Genomic DNA, 17,385 nt, shown 5'->3' on the forward strand with positions numbered 1-17,385 from the left:
TCGTTTATGTCATTTACAGCAAATTTATACGTGCTATTCTTCCTTCTTTTCTTTGTCCAAAGTTTTCCGTGTTTATATTTCTACTTACTGTGAGCCATTAAGAATCCTGTTTGCTGCATCAAGCTTAGTTTTATCGATAAAAGAATCATAATTTTCTTGGAAGACATTAACCAAACACCAGATGTCGTTTTGTGCTTATATAATTATTTAGAATCACTGGAATGCATTTTACAAGTCACACGTCTGCCATTTCGTTTAAAAGAAATTCTCTGCCGTAATGAGATATTTTATGATGTTTTTCTATATGTGCAATTTACTTTTTTAAACCGAAAACGAAGTTCCTTTTTTATTGAACATTAACCTTGAGGAACACTAATTTTTCTAATCGTGATTGTATTCTTTCTGATGTAAATAGCTTTAGTCAGCTAAACACTTAAGAGGGGAAAAAAAGGACAAATGTTGGGGATAGAAAAGGTGCATTTTATTGATCCAAAAGTTAGTTTTTCGTCTTCTAACGTTTCACGTTTTCTCAAAAGTATTTTGAGAAATCTGCCATGATTGCTTCATGGCAGATAAGATGATAAATTATCATAAGTCGAAGGTACTTAATGCTGTCGATATTATTTATATTCAAACATTATAAAATCTATTAATGGGAAAAAGACAATCAGACTCAGCTAGAACAATAAGCGAGCTTAGAATACGATGTAATTACATTTGCGATTATCAAATAAATAAAAACATCATCACGAATTAAATAATATATTCGATTAGGATTCTAAAACTGACTCGTCATGTACGTCTACATGGATGCACATTCGTGAAATTCATCCATATAGATTATGAACCGAAGTAAAGATAGACCATACCCTTGTTTCTCACCTGAGTTTATATTCAACCATCTTCCAGCATGTCCTTCAATTCTAAATGATAAATTACAAATGAAATATAGACTATGCCCTGGTCGATATGATGCCTTGTTTACACCATATGTTTAGTGTATTCATGTTATTATTTTGACGCCTCCATGTGCCGTTTCCAGATCTAAAACTTAAATGCAGTATTATATATTATATTGCTGTTTTTATATGTTTACTAATTATTCCTCTTAAAGTGAAAATGCGATTCTCATAATCCCAATTTGGCCTTAACCTATCTTGACCTTCCACGAATTTCTCTTCCCAATTTTTCTTAGTCTAATTTTCAAGTATGCTTTATATAATTTTTTTACCAGGAGCGTTCAGTAAATATTATATTCGTTTCTTTCCCTTTTTATAAAGATTGGTACTGTGAGAAGACTTCTCCAATCATCTGGAATTTAAACCTCTGACTATGGTTTCCATTATTTGAACGAATATTATACTTAGCTATTTTTCTACATTTACATTTTGATTACTTTTTATACTTGATGTACTGATATGTACTACTGATTACATTTCTCTTTAACATGATGCCACTATTCTGTCACTCCTTGTTTCAGTTAGAAATCTTTCAAAGTAATTATTCAGACATCTAGACATCGTTGTCCTCGGTTCTCATTTGAGCTATTATCTCCGATTTCTGTTACATTGCTCATTTCGCTGTTTCTGAGATTTTCAATAGCCTCCAGAAATATTTTCCTTCTTTCCAGATCTTTATCTTCTATATTCTTACTAAATTCTTACCAACGTTTGTCTGTATTCTCTCATAAGACGTGCGGACTTACATGATAAAATTTTCCAATAAGCTGTCTTCTTTACCACGACTGTCTTTTCACATTCTTCAGTCCATCTTAGAGTTCTGATATTTCTATTCTTGCAAACAACGTCAGCAAATGAATCTTTGTTGAAACAATCAATGCTTTCTTCAGAATCTGCCACTGAGTTCCTAAAGTTTGATTCTTATTTTTAAACTCTCTCATTTCCTCCCCAACAATACTTGTGTATTCGAGTCTACAGTTCGCCTCTGAATGCTTCTCAACTTTAAAATTTTAAAATGTTTATACATATTTTCTTTGCAATGTGAAATTCATTTTTATCCTACTCAAAATAAATGGTGATTAATTTCTTTTTCAAATCTTTCGCATTGTCTTGTGTCCGGATTCAGCACGCTGAGGTAACTATGAACAATAACAGAATCAAGGAGACTTTTCTTATTTATTCTGTCTATTTTCCATGCGAATTTGTGCACTCAGTCATGTGGAACACGGTTTTAGTGATGACTTCCTCGAGTCTTGAACAGAAATCTAGAAGGCACTCACCATTTATTAGCATTGCTCTTTTTTAAATTTATTTTTCAAAAATATTTTATATATCTAGTATTTATTTCCTGATTTGCTGTTTAGATCTCTAACAAGACTAGATTTTCCATTCTTTAGGTTAACGGTTTTTAGCAAGGACTTGAAAAATTCCTTCACTTCTTCCTTCAGGAAATCCTTTTCTGAGGCATAAATCATCATTAATGACAATTTCCCATTTTGATGTTTATTCTCATCACTGTAACTTAATATGCACTGCTATTTACAAAGACTGTCCCATGCATTATTTACTGTTCATTACTGTAATTACTTTTTTTCCTTTATCTTTACTGCCTGAACATATTCTCTTGTATTTGTTACGTCTAAAAATTACCTATTTTTTCTTCTTTGTTTCAGTAATAGCAATTACCTCGACGTGGTTCTTTTTTTATTCTTCTGCCAGTTCCGCTTATTTTAAGTTTTATCTCGAATTCTGCTGAGGTTGAGTTATTGAGTTTCGCTCAGTTCTTCAATGTTTGCTCTGGTTCCTTAACAAAAACAAGGGAGTTTGGTTTAATTGGTCAATGAACTAATCGCAATGCCATTTTATCATGTTTCACCATCTTAGTCTTTTGGTTTAAATTAATACCATGCTGAAGTCTCTTTCCAATTATCTGGCTACAAAAATTCTTATTATACATAGATATTCAAATGCTGAAGATGTATCAGTTGCTGGAAGAATACTTCTCTGTAGTAATTTAGTGTAATGTGAAACAGCAAAACTTTAAATTAACAAAATTAGTATTTATATAATGTCTATTATCCTTATCATTATCCTTATAATGATGAGAAAAAAAAAAAGATTAGGGCTTTATTTAAGATGAAAACTACCCATAAATCGAGAGATACTGATTACTATACTTCTACACATACCGGCCACCGAATTAAAAACCTTTAGATGTACGTAAACGTCACTTACGCATTGTATACATAAAATAGCACCACCTGTTCTAGGAAACAATTTAAGAATGATGCTGGTCAGTAATGGTAAATAATGTTGATCATAATGGGAAAAACAAAGAATCTTTCAGAGTTCGATAACGGCTTATTATGGGTACTCGTCTGACTGGAATCATGGTTTTGAAAACGGCACAGCAGACTGGTTTCTCAAAAGGTGAGTTATCCTGAGTGTTTAATCAATGGAAAAATAACCCGCATTGCTTGTCTTAGAAGCGCAACTGTGATCCTACGACAGTCTGTCAGGAACGAGATCACCGTTGTCTAAAAAGGCTTGTAGGAAAAGAGAGCATCTGTGTGCAACGATTGACCGAAACATTTAATGAAGACATCTCCGCCCATATCTCACCGAACTATGCGCAAAGAATCGAAGAATATTGGTATTAAAGGCACAACAGGATCGGAGTATTAAACAAAAGTTTCTAATTCAGTGGCCGGTATATATAATGATAGTATTGTAGCTGCGAACTTAATAAAGATTTTTCAAAGAACATCAGAAAACCTCTCTGATATTGTTTGAAAAACATTTCGATTGAAGAATATTTGGTGTTATATTTGCAGTGAAGGTCTCGAAATTATATGCGTAGTGAGACAAACAATATTTTTTAATTAGAACACGTTTTCGATATGCGTTTGTAACAATTTAGAGACGTTTTTGGTTCATGTAGCTGTATCAATTGCTGATACATATGCATGAACTCTAGGATAGTGTTGTCTTGATAACTTGGAGATGTACTTCCTTCAATGTGGTCATTCCACTATTCTGCAGTACACTTCTTCGTTAAAAAAAGACTCCTAAGATCAAATAAATCCGTCAACAGTTGGAACCTTAGATGGAATGTACATTGCATTCAAACTCTAGTGATATGATCACTTTGGATTACGTGGAACTGACTTTATCGGACCATACAATGTTCTGCCATTAGTCAGCATTTCGAAGACTATGATTCTGGCATCACTGCAGTCACCATTTCTTGATATTGCAAAAAGGATTACCGAAAAGGCAGGCACGTACCGGCGAATATCCTGTTTATATATAGTTCCCGTTGCATTATTCTCAATAAAATACTTCGTCACTCTACCTCTACTGAAACTTGGGTAACAACCTTTTCAGTAGTTCTCCTATTTTCAGTGACAAACTCACATAAGACTCCAAAAGCCCCTTTCGCTTGCTTCGCCTTTCAGGCAAGAAAATATTCAGACTGTTGTAGACATTTCCTTTTACTTTCTATACAAAGTATGTTAGTAATGTTATAATAATGTGTAACTTATCCTTCTCTGAAATTCAATGATATTACGGACTTTCTCGTTGCACTGGTTGCAATGCATTTATGGATATCTTCTTTGCAGGCGCCCTTATATAATGTAATGTGTAATACGTGAATGACATATCACTTAAAATTCATAACAACGTCAAAGGATAAAGAAAACCCCTAAGACCTCAAGTCTAAGTAAATAGTCTCCGTTGCGCGAACTGTAATTCATACGCTATAAGCTATCGTGTTCCTTTAGCAGCCAGTCCGAAATTGTCCTGCTCCTGCTTATTCTGGAATATCTCATCAAACCAGAAAAATGATTATATAATTCCTCTGAATAATGCCAGCCACAGTTCTTCTGTAGGTAATGATGCTATATTAGCACTCAAGTGTTATTGCCTACTAAACTATGCTAGGGATCATTTTATTTTAATGATAAAAGGATATTTAGCAGGAAATGTTTACCTTTGAGAACAGCCTCGCATTGCAGTGATTATAAAAGACTGGAATTTCATTGTTCTTAGGTAATGTCAGAACAGAACAGAGGATCAAGGTAATACAACAATAAGTGCATCTTCTCTCATTTCTACTGCTTTTAACTGTTTCCAGCATTTAGAGTTCATTCGCCAATCTAACAATCACTCGCGAAAAGGGAGTAGAGTTATCGTAGAATAATGTTTCGCGCACTTTATACCTGGCCTTAACGATACAAATCTACCCTTCCAGTATAATTGTTTTAAAGCATACTTCATTCGTTAAGCAGAATATATTAACCGGATATTTTTATGGCAGATTTTATTCCTCTCTCTCTCTCTCTCTCTCTCTCTCTCTCTCTCTCTCTCTCTAGTAAATGCAATCCTCCAAACTACTTTCCAATCCACAAATGGAACTTACAGTTGTAACAAAGAGAAAGTAAGAGAGAGAAGCTATACGAATACGATGTTGATGAGTATATGTTATAATCCAAAAAACAATTCATTTTTTAAATTTCAATTTTGAATTTAAATATTTAAAATTCAAATCTCAAATTTGAAAATTCGTAGAAAGAAGTAATTTGAAATTTAGATCCGACTTCCTTTAGTGGTATTAGTTTTCATGAATGCCACTTCAGGGATGATACGAAAGGAAGATTCCATGGCAAAGAAACTGATAACTAGAATATCTTGCTGCTTAATGTAAACCAGTAATCCTAATAACAGGACTTGACAAATATGCTCACCCACCCGTGGCGAATAGCTGCACACTGGAATAGCATATATTTTTTTATTTCATAAAAAAATAATTTTCTAATATTTTGTTAACATTAACAAAGCAGAAGAATATGTATAGTATAAAATGAGCAAAGACATTCTAGTAACAAATATTGATTTTTTAGAAAATATTACAAATTATATTTTCCAAAAAATATCAATGTTGTTTTTATTGTTCTTCTTACTTGCTATTTACTGACTTTTCTTTCTGAATGGTTCTCTCAGAAAGGAAAAATATATTCTTCAAACAACAATACCGCACCACTAATTTCTTCTATGGAATTCCTATTGACATATTGGCGCATATCATTAAAATGCGAAATGTGTAAAATTCTACTTTCTCATATAAAAAATCACACAAAAAAAAACACATTTTTCTGTAATTTCCACTCACGAAATGTTGCGAGCCAATAGCATATTAGGATATTAGCACAGTGAGTAAGCTTAGGATTTTTTTTACATTTTTATTAATTTTATTAATTTTTATTGATTTTACTTCATTCGGAATTCTGCTCTAGAGACGATACATTTTTTTTTCGTCCTTTAGAAATATCACAGAGAGGAAAATCCTAGTCTTCTCTGTGAGAACCACTCCAAAAAGCGGATCAATAATTTTATACCGGACAATGAAAATTCATCTCCTATTTAAAGATAAAAGCGTTTAAAGATAACTAATTTCATAAGAAATTAGTAGGCGAAAGTTCTCCCTTGGATTATTAAGGATTATCTAACATCCACCCAAAAACAAAATCTCCTGATGAATCAACTCTCCTATTAGAATTAATTTTTAGTAAAGTTGGTAGGAGAATTGAAAATACTGTGTTCCTATTTTTTGTAAGAAAATTGGTGATAAAATTTAAATGCAATAACTCAATGTAAATAAGTAGAAAAGAAGTTGAAAACTTAATTATCTAAGAACATACTAACAAGGATTCAAACAGTATTTGACTCGCTAAGGGTGAGAGAAGAATAACTGGTTGCACTATATTCTTGCAGTAATAGTAACGCGACTGCAACCAATGATGCAACGTATTAGAATATCCAGTGGATTTCTGTAGAACGTTCATCACTTTAAGTTAATGCCCATCTCTGTGCGTTCTCTAGGTTTGAGATTAATTCTCAAGTACCGATTCTGATGTCAAGCAGAGCTGTGCTAATTATCACACAGTAGCTACAAAGTGAATTATCTCTTTGTTGACGTTTTCGCAGTGAACAACAGCCAGCACTGTCGTTTTACAAAGTGTTGTTCCTCGGTACCAGTCTCTCTTTGCACCAAACGCGCACACACACACACACACACACACACATACACGCTGTCCTTTCCCTCGAAACGATGCTCTTAACTGTTGCTACAGTTCTCTGCATGGGAGTTATTTACCCACTCGTAAACTAATTAGAAGTGAAGTAGCTCAAGAGAAAATCGCTCGTGCAAACATTATAGGTTTTACTTGATCCTTCTATCAGTCCTTCTGCCCTGTTTGACACTGTACACGCGGCAATACGTTTAAGTAGGATCATTAAAATAGAGAGAGGATACAAAAGAGTCCCTTTGTTATATAACTTGCATAAGGTTCTGTGAATATTGAAATATTTATTAAAAATCTATTTGTTGTAAGGACAGATTTCTTACTCAAAATTAATATATATATATATATTATTTTTAAAAATAAATTATACTTCCTAAATAATAGAGGTTTTCTATTCGGAGAAATATCATTATTTTAATCTATCAGTTATGTATTTTAAACGTCTTCATCAAAACATTGTGAATGAAAATTTTCGTAATTCATAGAGGACGTCCCATTCTTTTATTCATTGTTTTACATTAATTGTTGGGTCACTATTTATTTATGTATGGCTTAATTGTTTCATTTACTATTATTTAGTGTGCTGTGGATGCTATACGGATTGCATAAGAGCTCATTCGTATTTGCCATTAATCTTTTATGAATATAATCTCTGGTTAAATCTATTATTGTAATACAGTAAACCCTCGATTTTACGGACCTCGATTTAACGGTCATCGGATTTAACGGACAAAATTTCTGGTCCGTACGTCACGTGTGAAAATTAACATCCTGTTAATTTTAAAATGCTTTTAACAATGCTTATAATTAAATTAACAGGTTATGTTTGTTATTAATTTTATTTTTAACAAATTTTGGCGAATAGGCCATCATATGTTGGAAAAACACTGTAGTAATTTAGCCGACATAAATGAGTTACCGCTGATAAAACATGTTCGGCGAATGATTAGCACGTGATCACACCAATCGCGCTGCAATTGGTTCTTTTGTCGCATGTCGTGACTTTCTGCGGCAGTTTTAACGCGTGCCGGCCGATGCATTCGAAAAATCTACTTTATTATATAACGGACACCCCACCCCCCTTGCCCGAATTAGTCCGTTATATTGAGGTTTTACTAAATTATCGTTATAACAAGCAGTTTTTGCCAACAGTTGATTTTGTGAATACGGCAACCAATATACCATATGGCAAATATTAATTGTTCTATAATCATTCCATGGTCTAGATAGTGCAGAAACAGATCAGCACTTTGAACTAAATTATATTATGAATAATTAAGTAATTGAAATTATTAAAATAATATGCGGAATCCCAGGAGCCATTTTTTTCTGGTATATCACGAATAATCACTTCTGTAATTGAAATAGGTATGGGCGTTTATACTCAAGAAAGAATTTGCAATAATTAATTATTCTGGAAGAAAATACGCTGTTAATCACTTTTAAGTAGTTTTCCCTTCATCAGATTTACTATATCAAACAGTCTCATATAATATACAACATTTTTACTCCTGTAACATTGCATTGTTCTCTTCATTCTGCAATATTTACCTATTGTTGTATTTCAGCTATTTTTATACAAATAGTTTTTGCAGTGAATATTAACAATGAACAGTCCCATAAGATTTCAACAATTACGTTTTTTAATTAACAATTCACATTCTCTCTAGTAAAAAAAGCAACAGTGAAATATATTGTTATTATTATGGTTATTTTGATTCTAATTGAAAATAATTGATCTTCCGAAAGCATTTGTATCCAACTACAAAGAAAAAACTGCTGCCCGGAAAACCAACTACCATTTTCTTACTGTGTATTGGGTTTCTAAAACTCAAGTTCCCGTTTCATACCCATTGATTCCGTTCTTTAACGCCTCTTGCCCTTTGAATACATTTTACTGAAGTTGGCCGTTATTTATGGTGACATGTCTTGATTTAAAAAAAGTTCGTGTCTGTAGTCACCTCGCATAGTTCCTTACAAGCCAACAACAGTCTCTCTAATTAGGCTGCCTCAGAAGAACTATGTCGCTTAACTGGCTTTTACTACAGAAGAAATCTTATCTATTATGCATTAACTTTCTACTGGACACCGTCACGCCTCCCTGCACACAACAGAACAGACGCAAGAAACGTTGCTAGGCAACCGTGAATTGAGAACGTTTGAATACTCCTTGAAGAGGAAATTCTTCCACAACAACTAGGTCAGCGAATAATGGAGGTCTAGATTATTAGAATGGGCTGTCTTTAGAATTATTGCAGTCGCTCGAATCTTTAGATTATGATTGAAACAAACCAGCATGTGTCGAGATAAGATAATCTCGAACAAGACATTCATTCATATTTGAATACAGTTAGTTTTCCTCATTTAAAGGGTTTGTATAAGTTTAATGTGATTGTTATATTTGAAGTATTCATATGAATTGTTTAATTTTCAGATTATTGTTGAAATCAAAAGCTCTAAACAGAGGTTTCATTGTTTAGTTTCATTGTTATCATTGATCTAAACATTTTCATAAAAATGCCCTTTGTTAATAGCTAAACATTTATTAATCAAATTTTATTCAACATAACTATTATTTAAACTGCCAAGGGAGATGACTAATACCTATTTTTCATTTTTTGTTTCATTGAATCGTGCTATGGCAGTATGGGATTCAATGGCTGTCTCTATGAGAGAATAGTGAGCTACATAAACTGATATTAGCTACAGAAAATGACACAGTGAAATGGAAGCCTTAAAGGCACTCGTGATCCCCATAATCGATCTAGTAGGCACTCGGAAATTATACTCAAAGCAAGCATTCTCTGAAATGGATTGTGAAACAGAACAGTAACTTTAATCTGCAGACTTCACGGAAACATTTAACAGGTCATCAAGGGGTAATACCTGTAATTGAAGATTGCGTTTCCATCATTACATTAAACATATAAATGGAGTTTAATTTGGAGGAGTTTCTAACGTTCCCTTAACACTCGAATATTCAACATCTCCCTTGAAGTTTCTAAAGGTCATAGAAACTCGAAACGAATGCAAAGTGTACAAAAATAAGGTCAACTGGGAGCATTAGCTTACAGGACTGGCTAGCTAGTGTTCATTTACAGTTTCATTAGATTTCAATAACTTCGAAGTATTCGCAAGACGCAAGACGTTACTGTCTATAAGCGTGAAGCACAATGCTTTTATAATCCCTGCTATCTGATAAGGTTACTGTGGGGGGGGGGGGGAGTTTATGAGGTAAATGCTTTGCCCGAGTAGGTGCGAGATATAGATCCTCGTTAGGAATTAGGGTGGCCTCGGGTCTGCTGTATTTGGAGAAATCTGATTTATCATAATTTTCTGCTTGTTGTACTAGTTCATTTGGATGTGAAGACGATGTTGAGAAGAACTTTAGTGCTAAAGATTGTAGGAAAGAGTAGATATAAGGGATATTTGTGGGACATTTCTGATATATCATGGCGCATTTAAAATCATGCGTAGGCATTTGGTTTGTACTCTCTGCAGTTTGAGGATATTTGTGCTTGGAGTGTAGCTCCAGGCTGGGGACGCATAAGTAATAATGAGATGAATCATCAACTGATAAAGGCGCAATTTGATTTTGGTATCCAGCTTACTATTCCTATTGATAAGAGGGTAAAGCTGCGCCATGACGTTTGATGCCTTTGTACATGAGGCTTTTGTATGTGGAATGAAGGTTAGTTTTCTGTCCAGCAGTACACCGAGATATTTGGCTTCTGCTCTCCAGGGAATCTTGGTATTAAATAGGAAGATGTCGTCTTTGGGAGATATTGAGTTTTTAGTGAAAAGCATGACGATGCTCTTCTGAGGGTTTACTTGCAATCTCCAATTGGAGAACCAGTGCTCTCGTTTCAGCAGGTTTTCTTCCAATTTCTTGGTCACAAGATGTGGTTTAATAGATCTGGCTATCTGTGTTGTCAGCGTAGAGGGCAATGATAGATGGCATTGGATTATGCGATATGTCCGCAATGTAAATAGAGAAAAGTATCGGTGCCAGGAGGGTCCCTTGAGGCACTCCTGCCAAGATAGATGGGTAGATAACACATCGCTTAGTTTGACTTGCATTCGTCTTCCATTGAGGAATGACTTTATAAGGAGGAGTATATCCAATGGAATGCTAGCTAAAATCAGCCTGTATAGTAGTCAAAAGTGCCATAGCTTGTCAAAAGCCTTTTCTAAGTCAAGAAAACTGCTTCGGTGTATTAGTGCCAATTTTGCTTGTGGTAATAAACTCAATTAGTCTATGGATTTGCTGGGTAGTGCTGTGAAACTGGAGAAAGCCGAACTATTCTGTAGGAAGGATATTTAACTTGTTTACAGAGACTTGGATTCTAGAAAGGATGACTTTTACTGCAATTTTGCCCAAATTAGAAATCAGACTTATGGAACGATAGCTTTGAGGCTGCTGTGGATCCCAATAAATAAATTTTTGCTGGAGAAGTAGCTGTAAGTTGGCTGGTACAGGTATCAGACCGTTTTAACACGTATCTGACGTGGTGTGAATTTTAAAAATATGATTGAAGTTTAGATTATCGTATGAAGGGCTGCACTATTTTTCTAGATTTTTAACTATAGTTTCGGCTTTTTCTGCATATGTGTGAACAATGCCCAGATAAGATTTGAGAGAGGGAAGAGATTTATTTTTGTTTTTGCTATTTCTCAGCAGTTTCCAAATGGTTTGATCACCGGGTGATATGGAGGCTAATTTGTCTTCTCATAGTTTGTTTCTGTGGGCTTTAAGTGCATCTCTTACTGCACTATTCATTTAAGTGCATGTCTCACTGCACTATTCATTTTGTTGAGAAACTTTTTTTGTCTTGGGGTGCCCTGGTGTTGTTTTATCTTTTTCTTGCTTTATTTTTTCCTCAAAGTATTCGTTCTTAAAAGAACTGGGAGATGGATTGCGTCCTTGACTCTTTATCCCGTCAACAGAATGAAGAAAATCTGTGTGGATGGGGTGTTATTGAACTAAAAGCTCTAGTCATGGCTGGGTAACGGCAATAGCCGAGCCTCAGTTAAAACTTCATTGGTTACAGCATTGCCATTCGTTGCCCTGGAAGTCCTAAAAAGGACTGTTATTCAAATTATCGTCGACCCTCGAAGTATTCGTCAATCTTATAACAAGTAGAAGTCGAAGTATTCGTTCTTATAGTTCTTAAAAGAACTGGGCGATGGACTGAGTCCTTGACTCTTTATCCCGTCATCTGAATGAAGAAAATCTGTGTGGATGGGGTGTTATTGAGCTAAAAGCTCTAGTCATGGCTGGGTAATGGCAATAGCAGAGACTCAGTTAAAACTTCATTGGCTACATCATTGCCATTTGTTACCCTGGAAGTCCTAAAAAGGACTTTTTTTCTCGAAGTATTCGTCCTTATAGTCCTTTAAGGACTGGCTTAAAGGGGCGAAGCAAGAATTCTTTTCATCTTCCCCGTTATCTGTAGAGGACAGTGCAGGGATAAGGTGTTATTGAGCTATTAAAGCTCTGATCATGGCAGGAGGGTAACAACAATAGCCAAACCTCAGTTAAAACTTCATTGGCTACAGCAATGTCATCCATTACCCTCCAAGGGTATTAATCACCGCATCTCACGGTCGATTTCCTATTCCTATCATTTTCCTTTTTGGAGTAAATAAAATTTATCACATGAAATTTTTTAGTTATTAAATAAATTCATAAAAATTACAAATTATAATTTTAATTACAGTTTTATGTATAATTTTTATTTCATTTAAATTTTAAATACTGCATAGAAAATGCTTATTTTAAAATTCACATTATTTACATAGAAATGAGTTTTCCTAGTTCTTAATCGCAATATTAATTGGGAACAAGATTCAATTATCCTACGTTTCAGAAATATTTATTTCTTCAGCTGATGGCAAGAAATACATACTTGATTATTTCCATCTTACATTTATGTAGAACAGACACGAATTAACTTGAAATTATAATACTCATTTTTTTCTATACTTTCTACTAATACCTCGAGTTATTTCCCAAAAGATTACTTCAGTAATAAATAGCTCGGCTTCCGATTTCTTAAAAAACTTTTGTTTTTGTTCCCAAGCACATAGTAAAATCATTCTTATAATGCAAATATATTCCGCTTCATCTTTCTTCGGAGACTCTTGCTAATCCGACCTTAATGATGCAAAATTCCTAGAAGGGAACTATGTTGAGCGGAATTATTCCGTTAGTCTTTTCTTTTTCTACAGCTCGTAAAACTTTTAGAACTGAATTTAATTGCTACGAGGGACGGTTAAGAAACACTGAGCATCTGAGTTCTCTCTCTCTCTCTCTCTCTCTTTACATAGCCATGTATAGTTAATATTCTAAATTTTCAGGTAATCAGCGAGGAAATCAATCCTCTAAGAATGCAAACGTGAAAAAATATTCTACTTTCTATTTCGCGCAATATTTCTATATCAAGACATGGAAAGAATAAAAGTAGAATCTAGCCTGCAAAACATAACTGGCTTCTTCTTTTGAATATATATATATATATATATATATATTAGGGGGGGCTCTTCCCCCTGAAGCCTACGACGTTCAACCCCCCCCCCCGAGTTCCGGACTGGTAGGCCGGTTCTCCTTGAATTCTGATGACTCGAATTTTGAAGACTCGACACTTGGGGTAGCCCCTGAGTTTCAAAACGTTTCAAATAACTTGACAAAAAACGTGACACAAAAACGTGACACGAAAACGTTACAAAAAAAGACTTATCATTTTATATTATAGAGTAGAGATATTCAACGTTTATTTATTTGGTATGTGTGGTGGTTATCACTTGCTAGATGCGCTCAACGTTTAAGCTCCTGATTTACAGGCTGTTTTAACCTAATCTCTCATCGGAAAGCAAAATCTCCTGCAGGAACATTTGGTGTTTATTCCCGTAAACATTTTAAAGCTGGTCGGAGTTACTAGAGATCATCGAACTGGAGTCTCTTGCCCTCAGTTGTCTCTACGATAATTCCAGACTATCTGAATTTTCTTTTATGTATAAATAGTGTAACAAAGCCTTCCAGTGTACCGTTAGCAGCGTAAACTTTCCTCTCCAGTAAATGGGGGGGAGAGGGCAAAAGGGAGTATATCAAAACCAGTGAAAAGGCAATGAAGGGGATGTCATGAAACTCTAAAGAGTCTTATTAAAATGGAAATCATTCAATTATGGCTATAAATCCCGACTAGGATTCGTTGGCATTCCATTCAACCATTAAACATAGCAGTTATAATGACTCATGTTTTATATATCATTTATAAATCTGGATTTTTCAATTAACTGTAAAATATTTTATTTAAAATATAATTCTAAGTTATAGTCGTTAGTGTTTACTGTGCATTTTAAATTGGATTAACTGGGTAGTTCAATGGCTAAAACCGATGGCATAAGAAAACAGAAGAGATTATTATTGAAGAATATTTTGCAGAATCATCCTTTAAAAGCATGGAGAAGACTCTTCATGGCTGGCAACAGGTTAGTTGAACTGAAAATAAACAAAGTAAAAAAATTTGTAGACTGCAGGGAGTTGTGCAAGAGCTAAGTGGTTAGAATACCCGCTCTGTTAGCAGCAGGCCCCGAATCTGTTGTGATTACTTTTAGGTATGAAATTAATTTCATTTTCTGTGAACTCTTTTCCCTGCTTAGTGGATTTTATTTTTAGTCATTAGAGCAGGGTTTACAGATATTTGCGTGATGAACATAACAAAAACCGACAACATTACTCGCCTATAGCTTTCTTAAGATGCTCAAATAACACGCATCCATAAGACATGTATTAATTATTGAAGTACTGAAAGATTGAAAAAAAAAAATCCTTTTTTTTTCAATCTTATTGAAATACTCAGAAGAATTCTATCCAGGACATAATCATTTCGATTTCTTCATTATTTTACGGAGGGACTTCACTATGAAGCTACGCTTACAACTGGAATTGATTTTTGTTTAAACATTTTATAGTTGCAGATAATCAACAATTTCAAGAAGCTTCGTCACTTGATCTAAACCGAGGTATTTCGATATGTGATTGTATTAATGTTCATTCTCTACATAAGGGCCTGAGAGCCCATTATACTCTAGTAAGCCTTTTATTCGGTAAACGTTTATTGGACTAGAATTTATTATTAAATAACTTTTCACCATTTTTTACTGTCAGACAGCAAGAGACAACAGCAAATCTATCATAATTAAGGAAAAACTATTTTTTCCCTAGACTCAGTCAAATAAGTAATTTTGGACTCAGTTAACCAAGAGGACAGCGTTTCCACTCTCCGACCAATAATTTTTGTGGGTTGTTTGAATCCTATTAAGGGTATAGTTGTTTATGAATGCCTTTAAGTAGCATATGAATTTTATAGACCCGTGTAGGTCCATCACTCTACTTATTAGCTGTAATGGATCGAAACTTTGCATGGGCTCTAGAGTATGGTGTCCGGATTCAACTCTCAGACCATCTATAGTACTAATATACTAAATTTTCATCGTTTAGTACGTTGAATTCACATACGAAATCCGTTATTTTTTATTGTTTTTATTTTGCGGAGTATGCCAACATCTTTCGTTTATCAGAACGGATAGCATGTATGAAAAGGCTGCTGGAAACAGAGATAGAATAAATTCTGAAAACTTCCCATTCTTTATATGTTTCCGTTTTGAAATATAAGATTTCTTTAAAACTAAAACTTGAGAAACGCACCAGTAATCTCTCTAATCTTGTATTTCTTATGAAATGGCAGAAAAAAAGACCAATCTCACTTGTCGTGAGAATATATTGCAATAGAGCGGACATTTAGATGCCGGAATTATGTGACCTATACCCATTCATTCAATCTCCGATACTGTTAGAAGACCATCGAAATGCTTTGTGTAAGTTTCAATACAAGAATAAATAACTAAAGTAACGTGGTCGTTGAATTCATATGTGACAACGCATTAACTTTGTTTATCCACATCTAGCCTTTGAAAAGTTTATGAAGATTCGCTCCCGTAAAAAGTGCATTACAAAGCTTAACGCCAGATTTATATGATCAAAATATTTATATCTCGCATTCTTTGATCCACAGTTTGAGTTACATTTATTCCACTATAACATTTGAAAGAGAAAGAGAGAGAGAGAGAGAGAGAGAGAGAGAGAGAGAGAGAGAGATTGTTTACTGCTCTAACTGTTGTGCAAATTGTTTTTAGTTAACATGGATGACTTTTCTTGAGGTTTCATGGAATTAAATATTACTTAAAATAAGCAAATATTTTAATCTTATCATGAAAGTTATTTTTCTTAAGAACTTTAATTAAATATGTATTCATTTATATGCATAATACCGACCTGTTTATTGGTATAAAATTAACACAAGTACCTCTAAAACAAACCTTTTTAATTAGTTTAATACAATGCCTGATTCAGGCAGGTTTGTTGTTTGTACTAAATAATTCATTTCTTTAGTTGTGAGTGAATGAAAATGTCTTGTTTATTATTTAATTTTCTATGTAGTTTAGTAACATGACATTTCATTTTTTAAGATTTACGACAACCCTGGCATGCATGATGGATCTTCATTATTATCCACTAGATTCTCAGAATTGCACAGTGGAGATAGAAAGCTGTAAGTACTTATTTAATATAAATAATTGTGTGGAATGTACCGGATCTGAATGCAAGATAAATTTCACAATAGCTGCCACATGTTTGACTTCTATTTCTTTTAATTCTCAGTAAACATTCTGTTTTAAATGATTCTGCTAACGCTATCCACCTTCTACATATTATGAACTACACATCATAGAGTTCACAGCATGCAGTATTGTATATTTCGGTTTTCCTTTGGGCTAATAATATTAGAGGAACCAATGATTCCTCTAATATTATATTCAAATCATTATAATGACACATAATAATCGAAACTTAGCACACGTTTATTATAAATAATACATAATAGAATTTTTGTTTATTTTCGTTTCGATCTATTAATTGGTGACAAACAGATGAAACAAAAGATTACCTTACATTACCACAAATGATTCAACTCCACAGAATTGCGAGAGTGTAGGCAATGCGAAGTTTTCCAAATAAAATAAAAAATTCAGAGAAGCAACTGTCGTTTCAAATGAGAAAGAACTGTTTTTTATCTTTTACTTCCTCACAGATTTTGTTCAAAAGACAAATTCTGTGAGATATCATCTCCAATGCTATAAATTACCAAAGCCAACCTCGATTGATGATTATATATTACCACGTGATATACAATCATGTCTTCCTTCTTCTTCTAGCTAAGAATAATAGCGAAGCGCATCACTCTAAACGATGTTGATAGTCATGAATCGTAGCCCTT

General features: G+C 33.9%; 1 protein-coding gene across 2 annotated transcripts in view; it reads left to right on the forward strand.

The window, feature by feature from the left end:
- The window catches only part of LOC150104170 (gamma-aminobutyric acid receptor subunit beta-like), a 224,497-nt gene that overhangs the window by 75,002 nt on the left and 132,110 nt on the right, over window positions 1-17,385 (forward strand). For both annotated transcript variants that reach the window (XM_090396791.1, XM_090396793.1), the window contains exon 5: window positions 16,577-16,659. In XM_090396791.1, the coding sequence (XP_090252917.1) occupies window positions 16,577-16,659 (83 nt within the window). The remainder of the gene's footprint in view (window positions 1-16,576; window positions 16,660-17,385) is intronic.

This window comes from Typopeltis vanoorti, chromosome 8 (genome assembly GCF_054136105.1).
Source record: "Typopeltis vanoorti isolate ZY-2024b chromosome 8, IOZ_Tvanoo_1.0, whole genome shotgun sequence".
Lineage (NCBI taxonomy): Eukaryota > Metazoa > Arthropoda > Arachnida > Uropygi > Thelyphonidae > Typopeltis > Typopeltis vanoorti.